At 45.9% G+C, this 20,164-nt stretch overlaps 1 protein-coding gene across 3 annotated transcripts in view; it reads right to left on the bottom strand.

The window, feature by feature from the left end:
- Positions 1 to 17,799, bottom strand: part of MXD4 (MAX dimerization protein 4) — a 39,491-nt gene extending 21,692 nt beyond the window's left edge. The window contains exons 1-3 of one of the 3 annotated variants that reach the window (XM_042807743.1): positions 17,634 to 17,799; positions 16,894 to 17,062; positions 7,346 to 7,375 (exon numbers count right to left, since the gene is read on the bottom strand). In XM_042807743.1, the coding sequence (XP_042663677.1) occupies positions 7,346 to 7,375; positions 16,894 to 17,062; positions 17,634 to 17,697 (263 nt within the window). In that variant the 5' untranslated portion in view covers positions 17,698 to 17,799. The remainder of the gene's footprint in view (positions 1 to 7,345; positions 7,376 to 16,893; positions 17,063 to 17,633) is intronic. The other 2 variants (XM_032987328.2, XM_042807744.1) reach the window with 2 other exon arrangements.
- Positions 17,800 to 20,164: the final 2,365 nt, after the last annotated feature.

Raw genomic sequence — 20,164 nt, 5'->3', positions numbered from 1 at the left:
GTGAATCCTGAGTGCAAAGCCAACCTTGCCTTAAACAGCTGGAGATGCACTGCTGGCTTCCCATGTGCATTTGCCACCTCTTCAAACTGTGGCAGGTACCACTTCTGTAAAGCCAGTTTTTGTCTGTGGGCTTCCACAGACTTGACTGGTTGGGATTCAGCCAAGGATTCCCATCGTGTTATGTAAGACTCGTTTCAGAGGCCAGCTTCTTAAAGCCCACTAGCTGCCTAAATACCTTTAAAAAAAAAAAAAAAGAAAAAAAATCAAGTTCCAGCTCACTTGCCCAGATGTAGCTAAGCAAGCTTAAAAGTAAATTTTTGTTTTAATACCTAATTCAACAGATCTTCTTCTCCTCCAATCAAGACAGCAGTCACCACCAAACATCTCTCCCTATTTGCAGGGAATCAGCATCTAGTTGTTGTCTGTATGGTCCTAGAAGCCTGGCCCATCTATCTCCATTTTGTATAACACCAGCCCACTCTTTTTACCACAACGGATAAGAACTGGCCAGGTCAATTAGCAGATGCTGAAAACATAAACCACCTTTCACATAGTCCATTAGAGGCCAACACACGATGGACTTATGTTTGGAGAGAGGGATGAACAAATTCAAGTGGAAAAAATGCATGTGCTTGGTTTCTCGCCCATCTGCTTTCTGCTGCATGTTTGGCTGGCCAGGAGGCACATGGATTTCTGGAGCCCAGACCCAGGACGGCACTTAGGCCTTGCAGTTCAAAGCCAACTTCAGCAGGAAAAAGGACATCACAATTCAGTCAAGACTGTATTTTAGTGCATTTTTCATTGCCAAATAAAAGCTTTGTCCAAAGCATGAGGATATGTACATCTCTGACACCTAGTACATAACTTCATGAGCAGATTAACTTCCATGTTTCATCTGCTTAATATACCACTCCTTTTCAAACCAGCAGTCTAAGTGGGAAGACACTTTTGTTGGGCGTGCATAATCAAACAGGTGAGCTGATGTGTGTGGGTGAGACCGCAGTTCAGTGCACAGGCATTCATTGTAGCTATTGCAGCATATAGTACAGGAGAAGCCACAGGTTTGGACACTTGCTGTCTGCCCAGAGGTGGGGAAAAGGTAAGGAAAGAATAGCATTTCAGCACAAAGCTTTAAACCTTCCAATTTCTTTAATTCCATGGATTTATCACACTCAAATATGGAACATTTCAACAAAAGCACAGGATTACATTTTCAGTTCTGTGGGTCCAGTTCTTTATAGACTTTGCTAAACAAGTTCCACAAAAAAACTTGTAACACCAATTTAAAAACACAAATGCCACCATGTACTTTGTTCCTTTGTTGGAAACCTGAGGTTAAATTACGGGTAAAAGGGGGTTTTGAGCTGAGATTCAGCCTTGCACTGGCTGAGGCAACACCATTCGACTGACCACTACAGCTGGCATCCTCAGAGAGGCAGTTGTAGCTGGGAGGGGGAGCAAATGCCTAAACCACAGTGGCTGTCAACTCACAAAAGGCAAGTTAGATTCTTAAGACATTACCATGCTTAAGCAGTGCAAAGGTATGTTTATTGCAATTCACTTGAATTGCAATAAACCACTTCAACCAGCTGGTGTAAAAAGTCCCTTACTTGATGAGAAAACTAGAAGAAACAGACACAGCACATGGCTTAAATTCTGCTAGTAAAACGAGGTGGTTCCCACCACTAATGTAGCAGCCACCTAATCTGGATGGTTTCCGTATAATCTGGACATGTCCTAAGAATGGCAGCAGCTTTTATAGCCCCATTATAACAACGAGATCTGTACCAGGTCAGTAAGACCCATCCAGCACAGCACTCTCCAGAAAATAGGGGCCAAAACTGGATGCTTAGGAGAAACATTAAACTGACAAAGAAGTGAACTGTACTGCTCTGTACTGTAAATTAATACTGTCACTCAAAGAAGCAATCCCACCCTCTCCCCGTTGCTGGCATTAGGGTGTGCCTGTGACACTGAGCTAGGTCAGGAAAACAAACTGGCTGAAAAAGCAAGCTTCTCCCCTCCCTCCTGGGCCAGCTGGAAGCAGGACCCAGCAGAAGTAGCAGCATGCAGCCTGGCTGGTTTAAAATCCCGATGGAAGCACGACAGCAAGACACATACTGGGTGATCTTTCTCTACACATAGTTAACCTCCAGCACCAGTTACGGGGTTTCCTCAGCTACTGGCAGCATCATAGCCATTCCATGTGATGGATCAATGCAGTTATATCGTTATGCTGCACAACAGTACTAACTGCAGTGGTAATTTGTGATTTTGAAAAGGCAGCCCATAATAAAAATAAACATTAAGCATTGTTTTTGTATGCTATTATTTCAATGACCTTTCAGTTCTGTTTCAAAACTTCCAAGTTTATCTGCAATTACATGCTTTTCATTAACCCTGCGAATTTAGTAACATGAAGAACTACAGGGAGAATTTCAAGACATGCATCTGTGCCCTCTCTCAGCTTATATAAACTCCCAAGCAACTCTGGTAGGTGAAATTAATGTACCAATGAATGTAACTGTGCTCCTGGCATCTGCACTTCCTTCATGAGAAAACTTACTATCTATTAGAACTTAACTTTAGTGACACTTACTCTATTTAGTTTACCAGCTAATGTTGTACAACATAATGCTCCTATTAAAATACTTATTTTTCATCAAAACACACATTTATGTAGAGATATCTACTTCATACACATGATGATGCAATATAACAACCTTTTTCTGGTGAGATTTTAGGTGTAAGGACTATGCAAAGCACTACCCAAACCTCAGGACAGCATTACCTTCTGCATGCATGGGAACATTTTCAGTCTCCCCCCAGTCAGTGCTGTAATCAATGCATACATAAGGCTCATTTGGGAAGAAGGAAAGGTTTGGGTTTTTTCTAAAAAACATTGCAAGTCACTGTTTTGTGTATTCTCCATCCTGATCTTGCACTTCTAAAAATTCAGGGCTGTCCCACTCAACCGATCCAGCCCATTTCCATGGCAGTCTCAGCTCGCTGCAGTACAAACCAGTGAGCCCTGAAGAAGAGAGAACTGCTCCATGTCCCACCCCATACTCAGTAATTGAGAAGAACACTTGTGCACTTCCTGGAGCAACTTCCATAGGAAAGCAAGGGAACGCCCCTAGAGCACACCTCTCCCAACAGCAAGGCCTGTTTTTTACCTCCACCCAGCTCAGCCCGCCAGCTTTTGTCAAACCTATGCCTGGGGACCTGGGATGGGATCTGTCGATTCCTCCAAGCAGGAGAGCACTTGCAAGTCAGATGCTGCAGTGCTGAGCACTGCCACACTCAAGATCGCTAGCCCATCCTGCCCAAAGACATTAATCAGCTCCCTCCTCTAATTATACTCTCACTGCATGCCAGGAGTTTATTATTTTGTGGAATGCAGGCAGGACAACTTTTACCACTGCTGATCTGCCCCTTCTCCTTTCTTGATTAAAAAAAACAAGGAAAACCCCACGGAGAATAATTCAAATGGTTTGACAGAGGCAGGAGGTAACTGTCCACCTAGATCAAGCTGTACCATGGTCACCCAGCCAAGGCACTTGTTCAGCTCACCCAGTGCCAGTTTGGGGACAGCAGCACATGGCTTGCTGATTTCGAGACACACTTTTATTAATTTCCTCACTAATTCTTAAAAGCTGTTAAGTCGTTCAGTTTCACAAGCCATTTTCAACAACTTTGTCATAGAAAGGACAAGATCTCGAACTTCTCCTGCAGCAGAGCTGCTCATGGCCAGACAGGAGTGAAATGACTTTGTCACCAAAAAAGCCCTGATGAGTCAGTCCCAGTAGCCCTCGTCAGGGCTCCATCCACTTCCAACAAGAAAGGATGGACCAAGGCAGGGAGGCATCGCTTCCTCTCACAGCCCTGTGCAAGCTGGGAGACAAGTCCACACATGAGTAACAGAAGGCAGATGACTCACTGCCTTCACAGAGCAGTGTGAAGATCTCAGTACAATCTTCAGAGGAATATACCTTGGTTTTTACATTGCAATGTAGAACTAGTATAAATTGATGCAAATAAATGAGATTATGCTGTGGCTTTTTAAGATGCTCCAGTCTCTCATGGATGATTGGTTTTTTTACACTATGAAAGCTGAATTTGGTACAGCTGCCAGGTTAAGTCGATTTAAAAATTGCATTGCAAAAAGTCATGATTACCAATGTACTTGCTATTTACATTGCTCTGTGAAAGTCTATTGATAATAATGGTCTGGCTGGAAACAATAACATGAATATACATGTATATATTTGTCATTAGGAACTAGTTACATCCAAGTGCCATTCTGATTGACTTGTCTGTTAATTATTAAAGTATCTTCTAGAACCTCATCTGTTCTTAGGATTGAAGGTTTCCTGCCTTCCTACTTTTTATTTAGGTGTGTTTCCTGTTTCGTGGTGCAAACCTTAATCACATGGGACCAAAACAGGACTGCCATTAGAGGGATGAGTCCTTACAGAGTTTCACTATAATGAACACTCACTGAAGTTCTGAACTGGGTATTCCAGGGAGACTTAAAGCAGAGAAAAAGGAATCTTATGTATGAATTGCTGACAAACACCTTACCATAAATGTAGTCTGCATACTATCATATAATGAGAGGTTTTGTTGGAATTCTGTCTCTGCTTCCATTTGTCTTCCTCTGACCATCCCCTCAAGAACACACAGAAAAGAGACCCAGCAGTAGAAAATGCAAATTAAGGTAGTGGTGCCAAGTGGCCGAGTCTGCGCACACAGAGGTCAACCACTGTCATTCCCACTGACGTCAAAACCAGAGATAAAACCTCTTACGTGCAGCACCAGTGCAGAACCTGAAACGGCACCATGTACCAGTACATGGCTACCGTGGCTTTCTGGTTAGTGGCAGCTCTGGCCCCTCTCATCCAGGACACAGAGGCCCTGTAAATGAGGAAGCCATTTCCCTGCCCTCCAGCACTCAGTCCAGCCCACAGACACCACGTGAGGGTCTGGGCAAGGAGGAGGATATGAGCAGCCATCTCTGCTCTTCCTCCTTGACAGGGTCCTGTGAGATAACCAAGTGTGCCTCAGCCAGAAGCATCATGGCAGTGGTGAGTCAAAGGCGCTGGTCCTGGAAAGGATACACCTCCAAAATCAACATCCAGTGCTTCACAGCTGGCAGGGCAGGGCTGCGCCGGGGGAAGTCGATGGGCTCTGCTGCAAGGGCCAGCTGCTACAGGGACACACTATGGCTGTGAATCTTCCATTAAACTTTGCAAGATGCTTGATGGATTTTAACGAAATTTTAGCAAAACAGAGTGAAAAACAGTAGAAGCGATATTATCAGCTCATACACCCACAGTGCTGGAAGAGGGGGTTGTTAAAAAAACCTTAAAATTACAAGAGTCCTTCGTACCAGTACATTAGGTAACTAGAATTGTACACACCTCATCTGCTTTTGTGAAAACCCATATGCACAAGCAAAGATCTTGCACTAATTCGCAGGTCTCACCAGGAATAATAAAAATCTGGCTTCCAAGTAGAATGTAACTGTAGGAGTTACAGCAAGCAGCAGCAGTTATAAATATTAGTTGTATAATCACAAGACATACCTTGCAGTTTACCTATTTTGACCTTGAGATGGCAGAGAAAGAAAAGGTGGCAAGGCAAATACTATATGGTCCAGCTACTACAAAGATACAACACAGAACTGAAAGTGAGAACAGAGACTAAACAATCAATAGATCCTTCTTCTGCCCCTGCACCTGCTACAAATGCTGCTGTGCCTCATTTACTGTGCTGCTTAAACATGTTAAGGCAGAGCAGAAGGAAGAGGCAACTCCATGCTTGGGTTATAAAAATGACTGGAAGGAAAAAAAGGGAAAAAAAAAGGAATATGTAATTTGGATGACAAGAAGTCAGTAATGATGGAGCAGGGGAAAAGGAAGAAATGGAACAGCATATCTAGAAAGAGGATGGAAAAAAATGAGAGTGAGAAAGAAGCACAGTTGGGGCCAAAGCTTTTTTTTTTTTCTTTTAAAGAAGTGTGACCGAAGGACAAAATTTTACATGAAGTTATTTTCCTGAAGACTGTCAGCAGAACTTCTGCCAGCTGATTTTACTGCCTTAGCCAATGCATTGCATTCTGCAGCTGAGGCCTGCATTTGTGAGCTTCAGCCTTCCCCAGTTCCTCTCATCTCAAGGATGACCACGTGTCTATCAGGCAGGGCTACAGTTTACTCATATTACAATTAAACTACAGGAAAGCATGTAGGCATGCAGGGGAAGTGATGGTCTAGCTGCTACATAACTGCAGCTACAGAACAACACAAAAAAACCCAAACCCACTGAGTTCAATCTCGTGCCATCAACCACGTTTCACGTATTTAGAAGCATACAAAGAGGTTGAAGTCATTCACACATACACCCCTTGCTTTCTTTGCATGTATGAAACCCAGAAGACCACAAGCTACACAAAAAACTACCCAAAACAGAGTCTGTCCTGCTGCCTGAATGATAAGTGAAAGGCAGCGATCCTGCAGTGAGGGTGCCATGGTGCTGCGCAACCGGGGAACCGAAAGCCAGCACAAAGATGGGCACCTTTTGCACCCAACAGCTCTGAGTGCACCTTCTGAGCAGCATACCCCAGGAGACTTCCTACAGCTAAAAAGCCCATCTGCAAACAAACTCTGACAAGATACAACAGACGTTAAACACTGCCTCCAAAACTGTGCAAACATGAGTTCTTTAAAAATCGGGTCTTCGAGGTCTAATGAATGTCCTTTGTAAGTAAGTACAGCTTTCCACAGTGCTGGATACACAGAGACCCACGTCTGCAGCTCAGGAGTTCCTGATTCCTAGCTCACACATAGCTCTTTGGACAGGACACGTACCAGCAAGGAAGCAGACAGAAGGGAAAAACGTATCTGTAGGTACTTACATGCAAGATGAAAATTAACTGCACTTTAGGCATACTTTAAAAAAAACATAGAATAACCCTGTGTGACATATTGTTCCCTGAAAATCATCCACCTTAATTACAAAACACTTTGATTGTACTTGTAGCATTTAACACCTCTAGTAAACAGTTGCTGCAATCAGATTCTTTATTAGTAACGGTACAGTTAACGGGTTACAGCATTAATCAGTCCAAAGCTAATTATCAGAATTGTTTCAAAAACAGCATACCAAACAACAGAAAAAAGCCAAATAATATTATACTTATTAGATTTTGGTTGATTAAAACCCCTCAACTTAATAAAATATTCAGAGCAGAATCAAAACAATTTCAACAAAATATGCTTCATTAAGCATGGTAATTCTAATGTCAGCCATGTATCTTTTAATTTGCTTTTTTCTCAAGACTTACCTATGTTTTTCTAGTTCATTGTGTGATGACCTATTAAAAAGAGAAAAGAAATATTAGAGAAAAGGATAAATAAACCAAGATTTAGAATATTTAAAAGTCAACACCTGCATAAGATGCGAAAGAGCTCCCTAAAACATGTATTTATATGGATTATGAAACAGCTTTGCTGTTAAATTGGTTCACTTTTACATCCCTTAGATACTTCAAGGTATCAACTTAATTTCCATGAGTAAACCGTGGGTTTGGGGGGAATTATAATAAATTTGCATTGATTAGTGTTCAACAGATTCAGAGACAGAATTGGACATAAAAAAACTGAGCAGGTTAGTAATAAAAACAGCCCACAAGATTTTTATCTGTTAAGAAAAATTATGAGGGGGCAGAAAGTGTTAGAAGATCTAAATGGTAACAGGTAAGAGTAAAAAGCACTCAAAAAGCCAACTTTCAAGCCCACAGAGAAGAGAGAAAAATCAGCAGCTAACCACTGCTGTTGCTGTTGACATATTAATGGCAAAAAAGAGGAATCCTCTTAATTTTCCTGAATTTACAAACAGAAAAAAAAAAAAAAAAATTACAGTCCCTGAACTGACCACACCAGTATGCTATTCTCTTCCAGTATGGTATTATCTTCCAGTCTACTAGGATTTGAGATTTATTTGTTTTTCCTCAACTGATGCCTCAGGTTTCTTGCCATTAGAAGGCAGCCATAACTTCTTGAAGGATTATTTTTTTTAATTGATTCAGCTGGAAATACTGATTTTATTTATACAGCTCAGATTAAAAACATTCCTAAAATGAAGTTATTGTTACCACTTCAAAACAGCAACTTCCCAGACTTTTAGCTTTGTCCCACTGAAAACACGTCGAATATGTAAGGATCAAAAGATACAAAGGCGGTGGCAGCTTTTATGGCTGGCAGATTACGTCAAAGCAGCTCTCCTACAGTGTGCTGTAACCCCTGCCTGCATCTGGGCACGATGTGCTGACCGAGGCGGCTCTGGGGCGGTGTAAGCGCACAGTCCGTCGAGTGAGCAGAGACATCACAGGGTGAGAAGGTCTTCCTGCACAAACACACAACCTGCCCGGCCGCAAGCCGTTCTGCCTCTCCCCGCACACATACATGCAGCTGGACGCTGCAGCATACCTAGGTGTTACTGATGATGAATGCATCTCTCCAGCCACAAAAAGGGGAAAAAGAAAGAAAAGCTCAAGCAAAGGAATATTCAATGAACAAACCCGCAAACCATTTATTCAGGCTGGTGCAGTTCCTGATCTTGCAAGTAAATAAGCGAACTGCCCCTCTGCAGTTAGAGGAAAATTCAAATGCCTACAAGGTTCAGCACTGATGCTAATCCACTGTCACTGAAAAGCATCCCAGTGTTGTTACCAAGACATCAATTATGCCAACCATTACCTGGTATTTTTTTCTGAAGAGCCTATGAACTCTTTCTTTTTAAACTTGTTGCATCAAGTGAACCACAATCAGGCAATTAATGTATTCCTACAGTGCCATTTAAGTACTCCTGTCCAACACATCAACACTGCAAGCATTCTACACATATTCTGTGCTACATTAATAGGCCAAGGTGGGCTGGGTTTACTGCAATTTACTGCCTTTGCCATTTTATCACAATAAGGAGATATTGTTTTTATTTTCTACTCCTACACACAGAGATCAAACTTTTTCTCCACCAATGTTTATCCACACTATCGTTCACAAAAAGTGACAAATGCTATGCCAAATCCGCCAACGTTTATGAAAACACACAGAAAATGAGTTCAGGGGGGAACCAATCTCCCCAGACACGCCCAACGGGCCTGTCAAAGGCACAAAGACACTGTTTTGCAGCCAACTCGGGAAGAGAGAGGAAATACAGGCTGGTCTAGATTCACCCCTATGGCATGACCTCCCTGTCTTTTTTGGCAATTACACACAAAAATGAACACAATGTCTGTAACTAATCAATTCTGAGCTGTGGGCTGTAGTGGAGCTCACATCCAGCTCCGGTGAGTATGCATGGTGACCGCTGCGCCAGGAGAATCACTGGCTGAGAAATTCAGCCTGCACAGAGTATTTTGCTGGGTTAAGAGAGGATGCAATGAGTAGCTGGAACTCCTTCTGAGTGCAGCACACCTACAAAGCACCCCTGGTTCACGAAGGGTGGCCCTGGAGTTTGCCTGGGACACATCCTGCCTGACCAGCTCCAGAGGGACACAGCTGCCCGCCCTGGTTATGCCAGCTACCACACCGAGAGGTGGCAAACGTGTGCCTCTTTGTGGAGAAATTTGGGACACAAAAGCCTAACTGACGCCTGCAATGTGCAAACATGGGCACCAGCCACACATTTCAGGAGATGCAAGGAGGCTGACTAATGCCTCAACTATCAGTCCCCATCCAGGAAACAAAACTGAGAGTTTTGACATTTACCTGACAGTTGCTCCATCTACAGAGCAAGTTAAATACCCTGTTACAAGCATGATGGGGTGTTTTTTTGTTGGGTTTGTTTTCAGAAGAGATGAACCTCTCTCTAAATATTGTTTATTCTCTCCTTTACTGTCTACAGCACATATATTGCAAGAATACTATCTCCTCCTGCTCTTCATGCAACCTGAAGTGAGGAAAAAAAAAAATATGAAAACTGGTCTGCACACAAACCAGCACCACAAGCACCACCTCTGTTTCAAAATGGAGTCTGTTATTACTTCAGTAAAAGATATGATGCAGGCCAAGAATAAGAAGATATATGGTTATATATGTTTATATAAAACAGACAGATATACGACTGTGGTTTTCAGACAAATGGTCTGTGGAGCCCTTCAAAAGCTGATGCAAGAGAAGGAAGACTTTCAGTGTTTGGCTTAAGTTCACTGTATTGGGTTCTAAATCTCCAGGCAAAACCGGGGGAGTTGGGGGTAGCAGTGATGAAGGAAATGTGTCTATAAAAAGGTTCAGATAAAAATAAAGGGAAAAAGCCAACAACAAAAAAATCATCAGCAAATTCATTGATTCAGAAGGAGGAGATCAGGAACACTGCTGCTTAGACTACATTGTTGACCTGAGTCAGCCCTAATATCCCTTTAGCAAATGCCAAGCAGATCACCTGCTAATAAGTAGCAGTTAAATTTTCTTTGTGAATAAATTGTCAGAAGATTTGAAAGAAGGAGGAGAAGCCAAGTAAATGCAGTTATTGGTTTGCAAGATGCTGTGCCACTTCCAACAGCACGTCCCCAGAGCTATCCCCTTCCACCACCCTCCCTCTCCTAAACAAGAATTCTCAGTATTGAGCATTTGGTTATGCAACAGGCAGCAGACACACCTAAGCAATTAGGATGGGTGCTAACTGAGGTAAGACTAACACAGAAAAGACAAATCCCCGCCAAAGTCCGCTTTCTACCAGTTTACAGGTGAACCAGCAGGAACTGCCCGCATGTGTACCGGGTTGAGATTCCACTGTATGCACAAAGTGCTGCTTGTTTCATCATTAAGACACCTTCCCCTGCTCCTCTAACCATTTGCCCCACCAGATGTGCATCCTGTCAGCAGGAAACCAGCATAGCTCCTGACAAAAGCAGGGACGTATCGGCAACACTGCTGAAATTTCTTTCCCAGTGCTAATGGGAGCCAGGTCTAGACTGCAAGCCACCAATACGTTACCAGTTGCCAACGCATTTTAAAGCACTATAGGGAGGAAAGCAGGCTAGTTAATGAAATGCTTAAAACAGTGGCATGCACCTTGCCTGTGCCAGGGCTTTCTGGTGCAGGCAGGGCTGGCAGGGTGTTATACAACCCATGTGCAGAGGACACAACTCCACCTAAGGTCACACAGCACTTGGGGGTCCACCTGCAAACTACATTGCCAGCACTTTATCTTTTGTCCAGGCTGAAAGAGTAAGAACAAACAGAGCAAGAAGTTTTACAAGGTACTACACGTTAAGTGTCGGCATCCAGCTCCCACTCCCAAGCGTGCCAGTGTGTAAGAGCACGCTGCTCATACACACGCAGCCTTGTCTGAATGTGACTGCCATGCAGCTTTTCGCTGGAAGGATCCTGATTCACTTCCAGGGAATTCCCTGTCCATATATATAACCTGCCATGGATGCACCTGAAAATATTACAGCCCGCTACCTGAATCACCAGAGATGAGGAGTAGCGCAGTGTTAAACCTGAGCATAAGCACAAGTCCTGCCCAGTATTTGCTGCTCCTGGGTGGTTGGTTTTTTTCCATTTGTTTTAAACTGGACACATTACTTACAGCCTGTCAAAGAAACAGCCTATATGGAATTAACCCACTAGAAATTACTTTTGCATTCTCCTCACAGCAAAATTTAACTGGCCTTGCAGATCCAGCTGGGATCTGCAAATCAGGCATACTGGCACAGCCTTGATGCAGAGCTGTGGCTCCCATACCTCATTCAAGTTTCCGCTGCCACATGTTTGCGGTGGTGAGGTTCAAACACACTTCTAATACAGTGACAATTTGTTTTCCTCAATTACATGAGCACTGGAACTCCCAGGCATTGCAGACCTACTGCAGTTCCTCAGGGGTGACAGACCAGTTGGTGAGATCTATTATATTGGGACTAAAATGCATCAGTTTTGAAAACAAGCATGGTGATGTCAATTGCTGTCCCTCTGTCACCTGCTTTAGGAAAGCAAACCCAGAGGGATCTATTGAATTCAGAAAGCCAGGCAAAAAAGCAGAGGAGCCGTGTCTGCAGAGTCTGGTTTGCAGTGTTTTATTCTTGGCCTCCCACAAGAAAAAAAAAAAAAAAAAAAAAAAAAAAAGAGAAATAAAATAAAAAAAAAAAAAAAAAGGAAAAATAAAATAAAATCAGACTCTGATCCCTAAGCTGCTTTGTGTGGGCACAAAATAACATCTGCAGAGAGCAAGGGGCTCACTCTGCAGGCCACAGGTTGACCCTCGCTGTGAGCCAACATTAACAGAGGAATTCGGACATTAAGCTCTGTTTTTATTTGAAACACCAAATGCAGCTTTCATCTTTTTCTAGATATATCCCTTTGCCAGAACACAGCAGAAAGTACAAGTCTATTTATATAACGCATGAGGAAAAATATTAATTAATAGATACAAAAGATATATTTATAAACCAGCATTTATTTTTCTCCCCCCCCCCCTTTCAATAAACCAACTCCTAAATTAACAGGCTAAACACACTGCACCACTGTCGTCCAATTCCTTTCTCTGCAAGTAAATTTAACTGTGACCTCAGTAGACTGGCATCTAACACTAAGATTTTAGTTTTCATTTTACCTTATTTCTGACCCTTTCGTGGCAAAGTGGCTGTCTGAGCTCCCCCGCACACAGGCGGACACAGACCTCACACCCACACACTGCTCAAGCCATCCCACACCTGGTGAATGTTGTTAGAGCCAGGGCAGAAGAAAGCCCAGTTATCTGCAGGCTAACATGGTTTTCTGTCAAAGTGCCTTGCCTCGTGAGCAAACGTCATCAAATTTCAGATTTGCGTCATATTCCTCCTCCGCACATCCTCAGTGTTACCTATCCATTTCCTTGGATCAGACAGCAAGCTTGGGGGGACTTCTGAATATTTGTTATCAATATTTAGTGCACAACTGCACTAAACCCAGCTGTTTGTTTTATGCCTTTAATTCCAACTACACATTAACAAGAATTATTAGACTGCGTGGCACTGCTTTGGGAACTACAGCCGCTGCTCTGTGAAAAGGACACATTTATTATACTGTGGTCAAGTACCTGATAAGTGTTAGTGTAAGAAGATGTGACCTAGGTTTACCTCCCCACAAAATACAATCTTGTGCCTTTCTCAAATCTCCTGTCCTCTTTGCAAAACAAGAATCCAGTTTCATTTGCCAGAGGATTTTGGTCAAAACTACTGAAGGGGAACAAGACTGAATCTCAGCTGAGGACACAGTACAAACGGCAAGCTGGAAAGAGAGAAAACAGAGCAGTTTGGTTTGTGTGACATGGGAGAAGGCACATCATAGGAAACTGAGTGAGAAGAAAACACATAAAGTAATTTTAATGTAAAATGAAATGTGAAAAACAAATGGCTACAAATTATGTCTGATTGCTACCAGTAACCCTGAGAATATTCTTTAGCAACAAACTGCTAATGATCACTTCCAATTCTGATCCAAAGCTATCTGTGGGCAAAGCAAAAATGTTAAATTCCTACAACGGACCAAAGGCTTATAGATTTTATTTAACTAAATGCAGTTCGGCTGGTATTTTTCCCTGCATGAATCCAAACCTGTCAAAATTACTTCTCACTTAATCACAGCTGAGAGGCTAGAAAGCTTTTAGCCCAGACCTGAGCATACTGTCCAAAGGACGGGCAGCCTTCCTCCCCCTTCTCCTGCAGATCTGGGCCTTGCCAGCCTTCCTCGAGAGGATGGAGGTCTTAAGATACAATTTCTTATACGAACATCACCACCACCCTGGCAGAGGAAGGAGGCGTCCATCAGCACCCTCGCTGAACACCAGGGCAGCTGTAATCCACCCCTGCCCAGTCCCCCAGCCTGCAGCGGCTGGTCAGCACACCTGCACTAGACGGGGTACGCTCTCCTCCCCGCCAAGCAGGCAACATGGGGGAGAAAATACAGAACAAAGAAGGGTACAGCACACCAGGCTTCCTCACATCTGACAGTTTTTCTCCTCCTCCCTTCTTTTCTGATTTTCCAAGAATGAGGAGGAAGATGTCCTTCGTGTTTTTGTAGATGTATAGCTCAAAGTATAAAAAAAAATATAAAAAATACATCTCTCTCTCACTTTTTAATCAGATCAGATGCTGCAAGCAGCAGGATACAAAAACAGATAATGAAAACAACAACAAAGCCCCTGCAGTTCTGAAATGTGCAGCTATGTGCTCCTTTCTTACTCCTTCAATCTTAAGTATACATTTTTATATGTAAGAAAAACAATGCATTAATAAGGCGTGAATTTCAGACATGTACACAATCATGCCTGCCTGCATCTGATGCTCCGAACCCAGCATGTCTGGAAAACGGTTAAAGTGGAACAATATGGACAAACACTTTGCCCAGTGGTTCACATCACCCACGACCATTCCCGATCCTCTGAACTTTGGCCAGTCGTCTCCCTCTGTTAATCTTTGAGTTGCTTAGGAAGATTTAATTGTATTATCAAAAATTCAGACTCTAGTCTGAGGCTCAGCCCTATAGCCTATAAGCTCCAAATAATAATAAACCAGCGATGCTAGTGTACTTCATCCATTTTAGACCGGATATTCAAACGTAAGGATAATATCTCCCTCTCAAATCTAAGCTCACAGGCAGACTTGGGCAGCAATTGCTAGGTGTGGGTGCAGTCGGTCGGTACAACGTAGAGGTGCCCACAGAGCCCTGCTGCTGCACCTCCATCCCTGAAATAGCAGGGTGCTGCATTAAAGCAATACGCCTCCAAATTCCACACCGGCAAGCCAGCCCAGTGTCTGCACTGAACCAGGCCAAGCACCCTCCTGGTGGTGACCATTTCTCAACAAGCATCATCCTGTCCCATAACACAGACAGCTCATCCCTAGTCTAATCGCTGCAGCCAGAAGAAAATAAAGTGTAAGTAAACGTATACACTGCATACCGTCAGACGGCATTTTTGAAGGCTACCACTGCTACAGAGTGAGAATCAGAGCCAAAGACTGAAGGGGTAAATATGAATCTACAGGCAGAAGAAAAGCAGGAAGGTATCTGCAAGCAGAAGTGTGTGCCTCAGCTTTAGTAACACTAGCAAATCTGTAACCAGAAATCTTTTAATTCTACTGTATTTGATAGATTACAAATCCTCTCCTAAAAACTCTAGAAAGCAGCTTACAGTTCAAACAAATAACTATTTTGCAATGGATGACAAGAGACCTAAGAACGGAAACGATGGAATAATAGCTCTGTAAGTAACACAGATTTCTCGAATGCAAGAGGCAAAAAACCCAAGAAATCTATACAATTCAGTGAGCAGTTTACACCTGGAAATCCTATGAGACCTGATTAGGTTAACTGCGAATTTTTTTTAACAGCAGCAAGCGTACTTTATAAGAAAATAATAAAAAATCTTCAGGAGCAAAGTGTCTCAGGAAACAAGACACGCCTCCCACTCCTGATGACTTTTTTTAAAATGAACTGACGTCTTCTCTATGCTCCAGGATGAGACAAAGAATTCAACTAAAACCAAAAAATGTAGGAGCATTACAATTAATACCCGCCAAAATGGTTGCCTTGCTCGGAGCAGGGGCACAGGGGAACAATTTGCTCCCCCTCAGTTATCTTCAAGACACATTGCTCAGCCACAGCAGGCACGAGCAGAGCGCTCACCAGCTCGTGTTTTTCTCAAGGAGGGAGCTCGCCAGCTTTTAATTTCAGTTTGCACCTCCAGTGCCCCGCAAGCCGCCGCTGGCCCTCTGCCCCATGCCTCCCAACTGCCAGCAGACCCAGCTGCCTGCCGCCGTGCGGGATGCCCGTTGGCGGAGCGAGAGCGGAGCGGGCCCGCTGAGACTCACTGCTCGTTTGGAAAACAAGTCACGTGCAAGCCGAGTTCATTTTAGGCTATTCTACAGGAGCCACCATCCAGCCCGACCGTGCAGAGCGGAGCCTGTGCTGGGGAGAGCATCGGCGCTCCGGGGTGAAGCAGGCCCAGCTGGGCACGGTCCTCGGTCCTCTCCGGAGCAGCCCTGGAAGAGCAAAGCAGAGCAGGCACAGCACAGGACTGGAGCAGCTCCCAGGCAGGGGCCGGCACTGTCCCTGTAAGACAGCCTCCTGCACGTACACAGCCGCTGCCCGAGCAGCAAACAAAGCTGCAGAGAGCCTGCGCACAGCAGCCCTCCGCTCATGCCATCGCAGCACAGGTAGCGGCTGCGGGGAAAACAACAAAACCACCACTCCCACGACAAAAAGGCAGACGATAAAAGTGATAAATAACAACAGAGCCATGCACTTTGACGGATCTGCATGCGGCGGGCGGGTGGGCGAGCCGGCAGCGCGGCAGAAGCCCCGGAGAGGTCAAGTTAGACTCCAGCACCTTCTCACTGAATACCTACAGGAGAAGTTCAAGTGCTCGGGTGGGTCTCCCCCCGCCAGCCTGCACACTCCCCCCTCCGGGAGCCCGGCGCCGCGCTGCAACCGGAGGCTGCATCTGCTCTGGCTGCGATGGGGGAGGCGGCCGGATCACTGCCTGTGGTTTATAAATAAATGCCAGGGGGGGGGAAATTAGTGCCATGCAAAGAGAAGTCTGGGTGGCGATTATGGTGTTAAGATCTGCAGTAAAAGCCACTGTGGGTGAGCGCTGAGCAGAAGGAGCGATGAGGGCGGATGGTTTAGAAGTGCAGTGAGTACTAAGGAGATGGTGTACGCGTGGCAGTGTTTATATGAGAGATCAAAACAGAGCCAAGCCCATCCAGGATAAAAATGGCGACTACCGGGATGGGGGAAACTAAGACACTGGATTAGTTATTATTTTTAATAAATGTATGCACTGCACATAAGCTAGACACATTGGAAAAGCTGCCGAATCATTCTGAAAAAGCGGTGCGTCTATTACCTGTTATTCTGGGATTTTCTGGCCATGGTGCCTGCCTTTGTTTTCTTTCTGGAATAGTCACTATCGAAGGGTAACACTGATGCATAGCCATGTTCTGCTTCTAGGGACAAAGTCAGCATTAGTGGCAATATATTTTTTCCATGCATTTTTTTCCTCCTTTGCAGGAACACTAGGGTAAAGAACAGAATTTTTTCCAGTTGATTTGTTTGGATTTTATTCTGGCATCACTTAAAGAAGCAAGGCAAAAAATATAACAACTCGATAAACCAACAAAAAAAAAATGCCGAAATTAGGAGGATTATTTGAGTGCACATTAAAAACGAGGCGGATCATGCAAACCCTTGTCACGCTGTGCTGAGGGGGGGGGGGGGAGGGGAGCACTGCCATACAATTAACGACTGCCACACACAGAGAAGTGTGAGGTATCCTGAGCGCTGCAACACACACGCCATCCCCATCCGGAGCTTGACAAAAAAATAACCATTTTTTTTTTGTTTTGTTTGGGGTTTTTTATATATAGATAGATTAAAAAAAAATAAAAAATGAAAAGCAGAGCAAAGAGAAGAGCAGCGTTCCTCCCCCAGCGTGGCGGCTCTGGAGGGGCCCGGGTGGACCCGCGGGGCCGCGCAGGTGAGGCGCGGGGCCGCTCCCCCGGCCCGGGCCGCCGCCGCACAACAAAGGCCGAGAGCGGCTGGGAGCGCCCGCGGGTGAGGGACTGACTGCCCGCCTGCGCCCAGTACCTCGGTCTCTTCTCTCCAAGTACTCGGCCGCTTCCAGGAGAATTAACAGAGAGTTCAATTCCATGGCTGCCTGCGCCGAGCCGAGCCCCCCGTCGCCCCGCGCCGCGCCGAGTTCACGCGCGGGGGACTTCCAAGCCCCCGGTTATAAGGCACCTCTCTCAACCTACATTTGACACACAGGCAACGGGCAGCCCGCGCCGCCAATCGGGAACGGCGATTCGGCGCGGGGGCGGGACGCAGGGCGGCCGCTGGGCCAACCGGCAGCCAGAGCACCCCCCCCCTTCCCTCTGGCCGGGGCAGGGAATGTTGACAGATCCCCGTCGCCCGCTCCGATTGGCTGGCCGCTATAGTAACAATTTAGAAGCCGAAGCTTAGCAACAGCACGTGGTGGCCCGGCCCCCGCGCTCGCTGAGTGGCCGGCTTCTTGCATGTTAAGCAGGCATCGACCGCCGATTGGTGCTCGGGGCGCCATGCAAATGAAGGCGGGGAAGGGGCCAATGGGGCAGGAGGCGCGTGCTGGGCGGCAGGAGGCGGGGAGGCAGGAAGCGGGGAGCCAATGGGCGGGCGGGAAGGCGCGGCGTTGCTGTGAGGAAGAGGCAGGCGGATGGGGCGGGGCGTCGCCAGGCCCCGCCCCTAATGCCCGCCCTCACACGCCGCCGCGAGAGTGGCACGCTCGCTGGGCTGGGCGGGTTCTGGCGCTAACGGGAAACCTGCCGCCAGCAGCGCGGGCTTGCAGGGCGAAAAAAAAAAAAAAAGTAAAAAAGAATAAAAACTGGAAAAAAGCCGGGGTGGAGTACCCCGTGCGGTACCGCACGCCGCCGTGTCCAGGCGTGGGGAGCGGCGACTCGCGCGGAGGAAGCCCGCTGCCGCCATCACCGCGGCTGCTCGGCACGGCTGCGGGCGGGCGCCTGCCCAGGGCTCTGCCGTGCCGCCTGGCGCAGGGCCCGCTCCCGCGCCCGTCACCGGCCCGGGCCAGCGCTCCACCTCCGCGGCCTCCACCCCGGGCGGGCGGTGCTGAGGGGAGGTGGCGCTCCGCCCCTCCCAGCCGGGCTGCGCATGCGCAGCCGAGGCGGTGAGCAAGGGAGGCGCGGAGGGTCGGCCCTGCCACCGGCCTCCCGCTGGCGGGGGCCGCGGAGGGAAGGACGTGGAGCCGTGGCAGCCGCTGAGAGCTGGGCCACAGCGCCTGTTGTCCCCTCGTTTCCACTCAGAAATTGTTATTTTCCCCTGTAAACAGTAGCGCACTGCTCCAGGCCATGGGGAGGGAGGAAGAGCGTGGGGGTCCCTGGTATCCCCAGAGACCCTTGTGAGGATGATGAGGGAAGCGGGGCATCAGGCCGTGAGGAGATGCCTGCCCGTCACCAGGCTCCAGGCGCTGAGGGCATAAAATCAACCTCTTCCCCAGGCGTCACCAGGCAGTCGGGTTGGGCCCTTGTGCGTCTTGCAGCAAGAAGGGGCCTCTTGGTGTACCCCCTCTGGGATTTCTCACCATCACCAGTGCGTGAGGAGTTTTAAAGCTAGCTGACATTTCAAGCAGATTTGAATTCTGTTTGTTCTTACCATCAGTCCTATAAGAAGAATGTTGGCATATGACTACAACCGAAGGAAAAGCCTCCTGCTCTCATAGTGGAAAGTACGGCAAGAAATGAATCGGAATGAAACAGATGATACAAATGGGATGCCAGCGATGCTATAAAAATGCACCTGGCACATACATCCGCAACCCCTTACAGTGCGCAAGCAGGACAGGAAGACAGCAGTACTGTAAAAACATGCACAAAGATTTGAAACAATTACTAAACTCACAATAGTCTAACCTGATGAAAAAAAGAAACAGTGGAAAGCCCTGAGAAATGCAGTCAGGAGTTACTGCCAGCTTTCCAAGCCTTGCCAGCATATTAGCTGCCTTTTGTCATCTGGATGCACAGAAGCCATCTACCAGAATAGCCTGGCTCCTGGTGTACAGGCTGAACAGGAAGGAGCTCAGCACCTTTCCTGTCCACACCACCCTATTTGCACTGCTAACTTTGTACCCTTATCTCAGATAGCTGCTGCACAGCTGTTGCCTAAAACTGCTCGGTTTTAACACGAGCAAGTAGTTTTAAAATAGGCACATTTTAAACTGTGCTGTGATCACACAGTGGTACATTTTCAGGCCAAAAGTGCTGAAGCCTGTAATCGGTCCTCCTGCAGAATAGCACTTATGCACACAAGTGGTCCCATTGATTTTAATTGAACTATTTGAGGAAGAGCTATTCACCATATAGGAGGGTTGCAGAATATTGTCCCGAGTATTTATCCCTTGGCAAAAGATGTCAGCTACAGTTTCCTTCTAAGAGGATAATAGCGATCCAGATTAAAATAAAGATTATGCTTTACTCTTTTTACAGGATTGTGGTAAAACTACATATACATTACACCTGATAATTTATTAGTCTGGATCTTGTTGCCTCAGATATGCAAGTGTAATGTGGAGCTTGAACGTTGCTGAAACACAGATCACATTTTGCTGTCATTTGGTCCAGGCATCAGGG

Source organism: Tyto alba, unplaced genomic scaffold, assembly GCF_018691265.1.
Source record: "Tyto alba isolate M040663 unplaced genomic scaffold, T.alba_DEE_v4.0 Super-Scaffold_6, whole genome shotgun sequence".
NCBI classification, from domain to species: Eukaryota; Metazoa; Chordata; class Aves; order Strigiformes; family Tytonidae; genus Tyto; species Tyto alba.
This window is presented reverse-complemented; position numbering and strand designations above follow the sequence as displayed.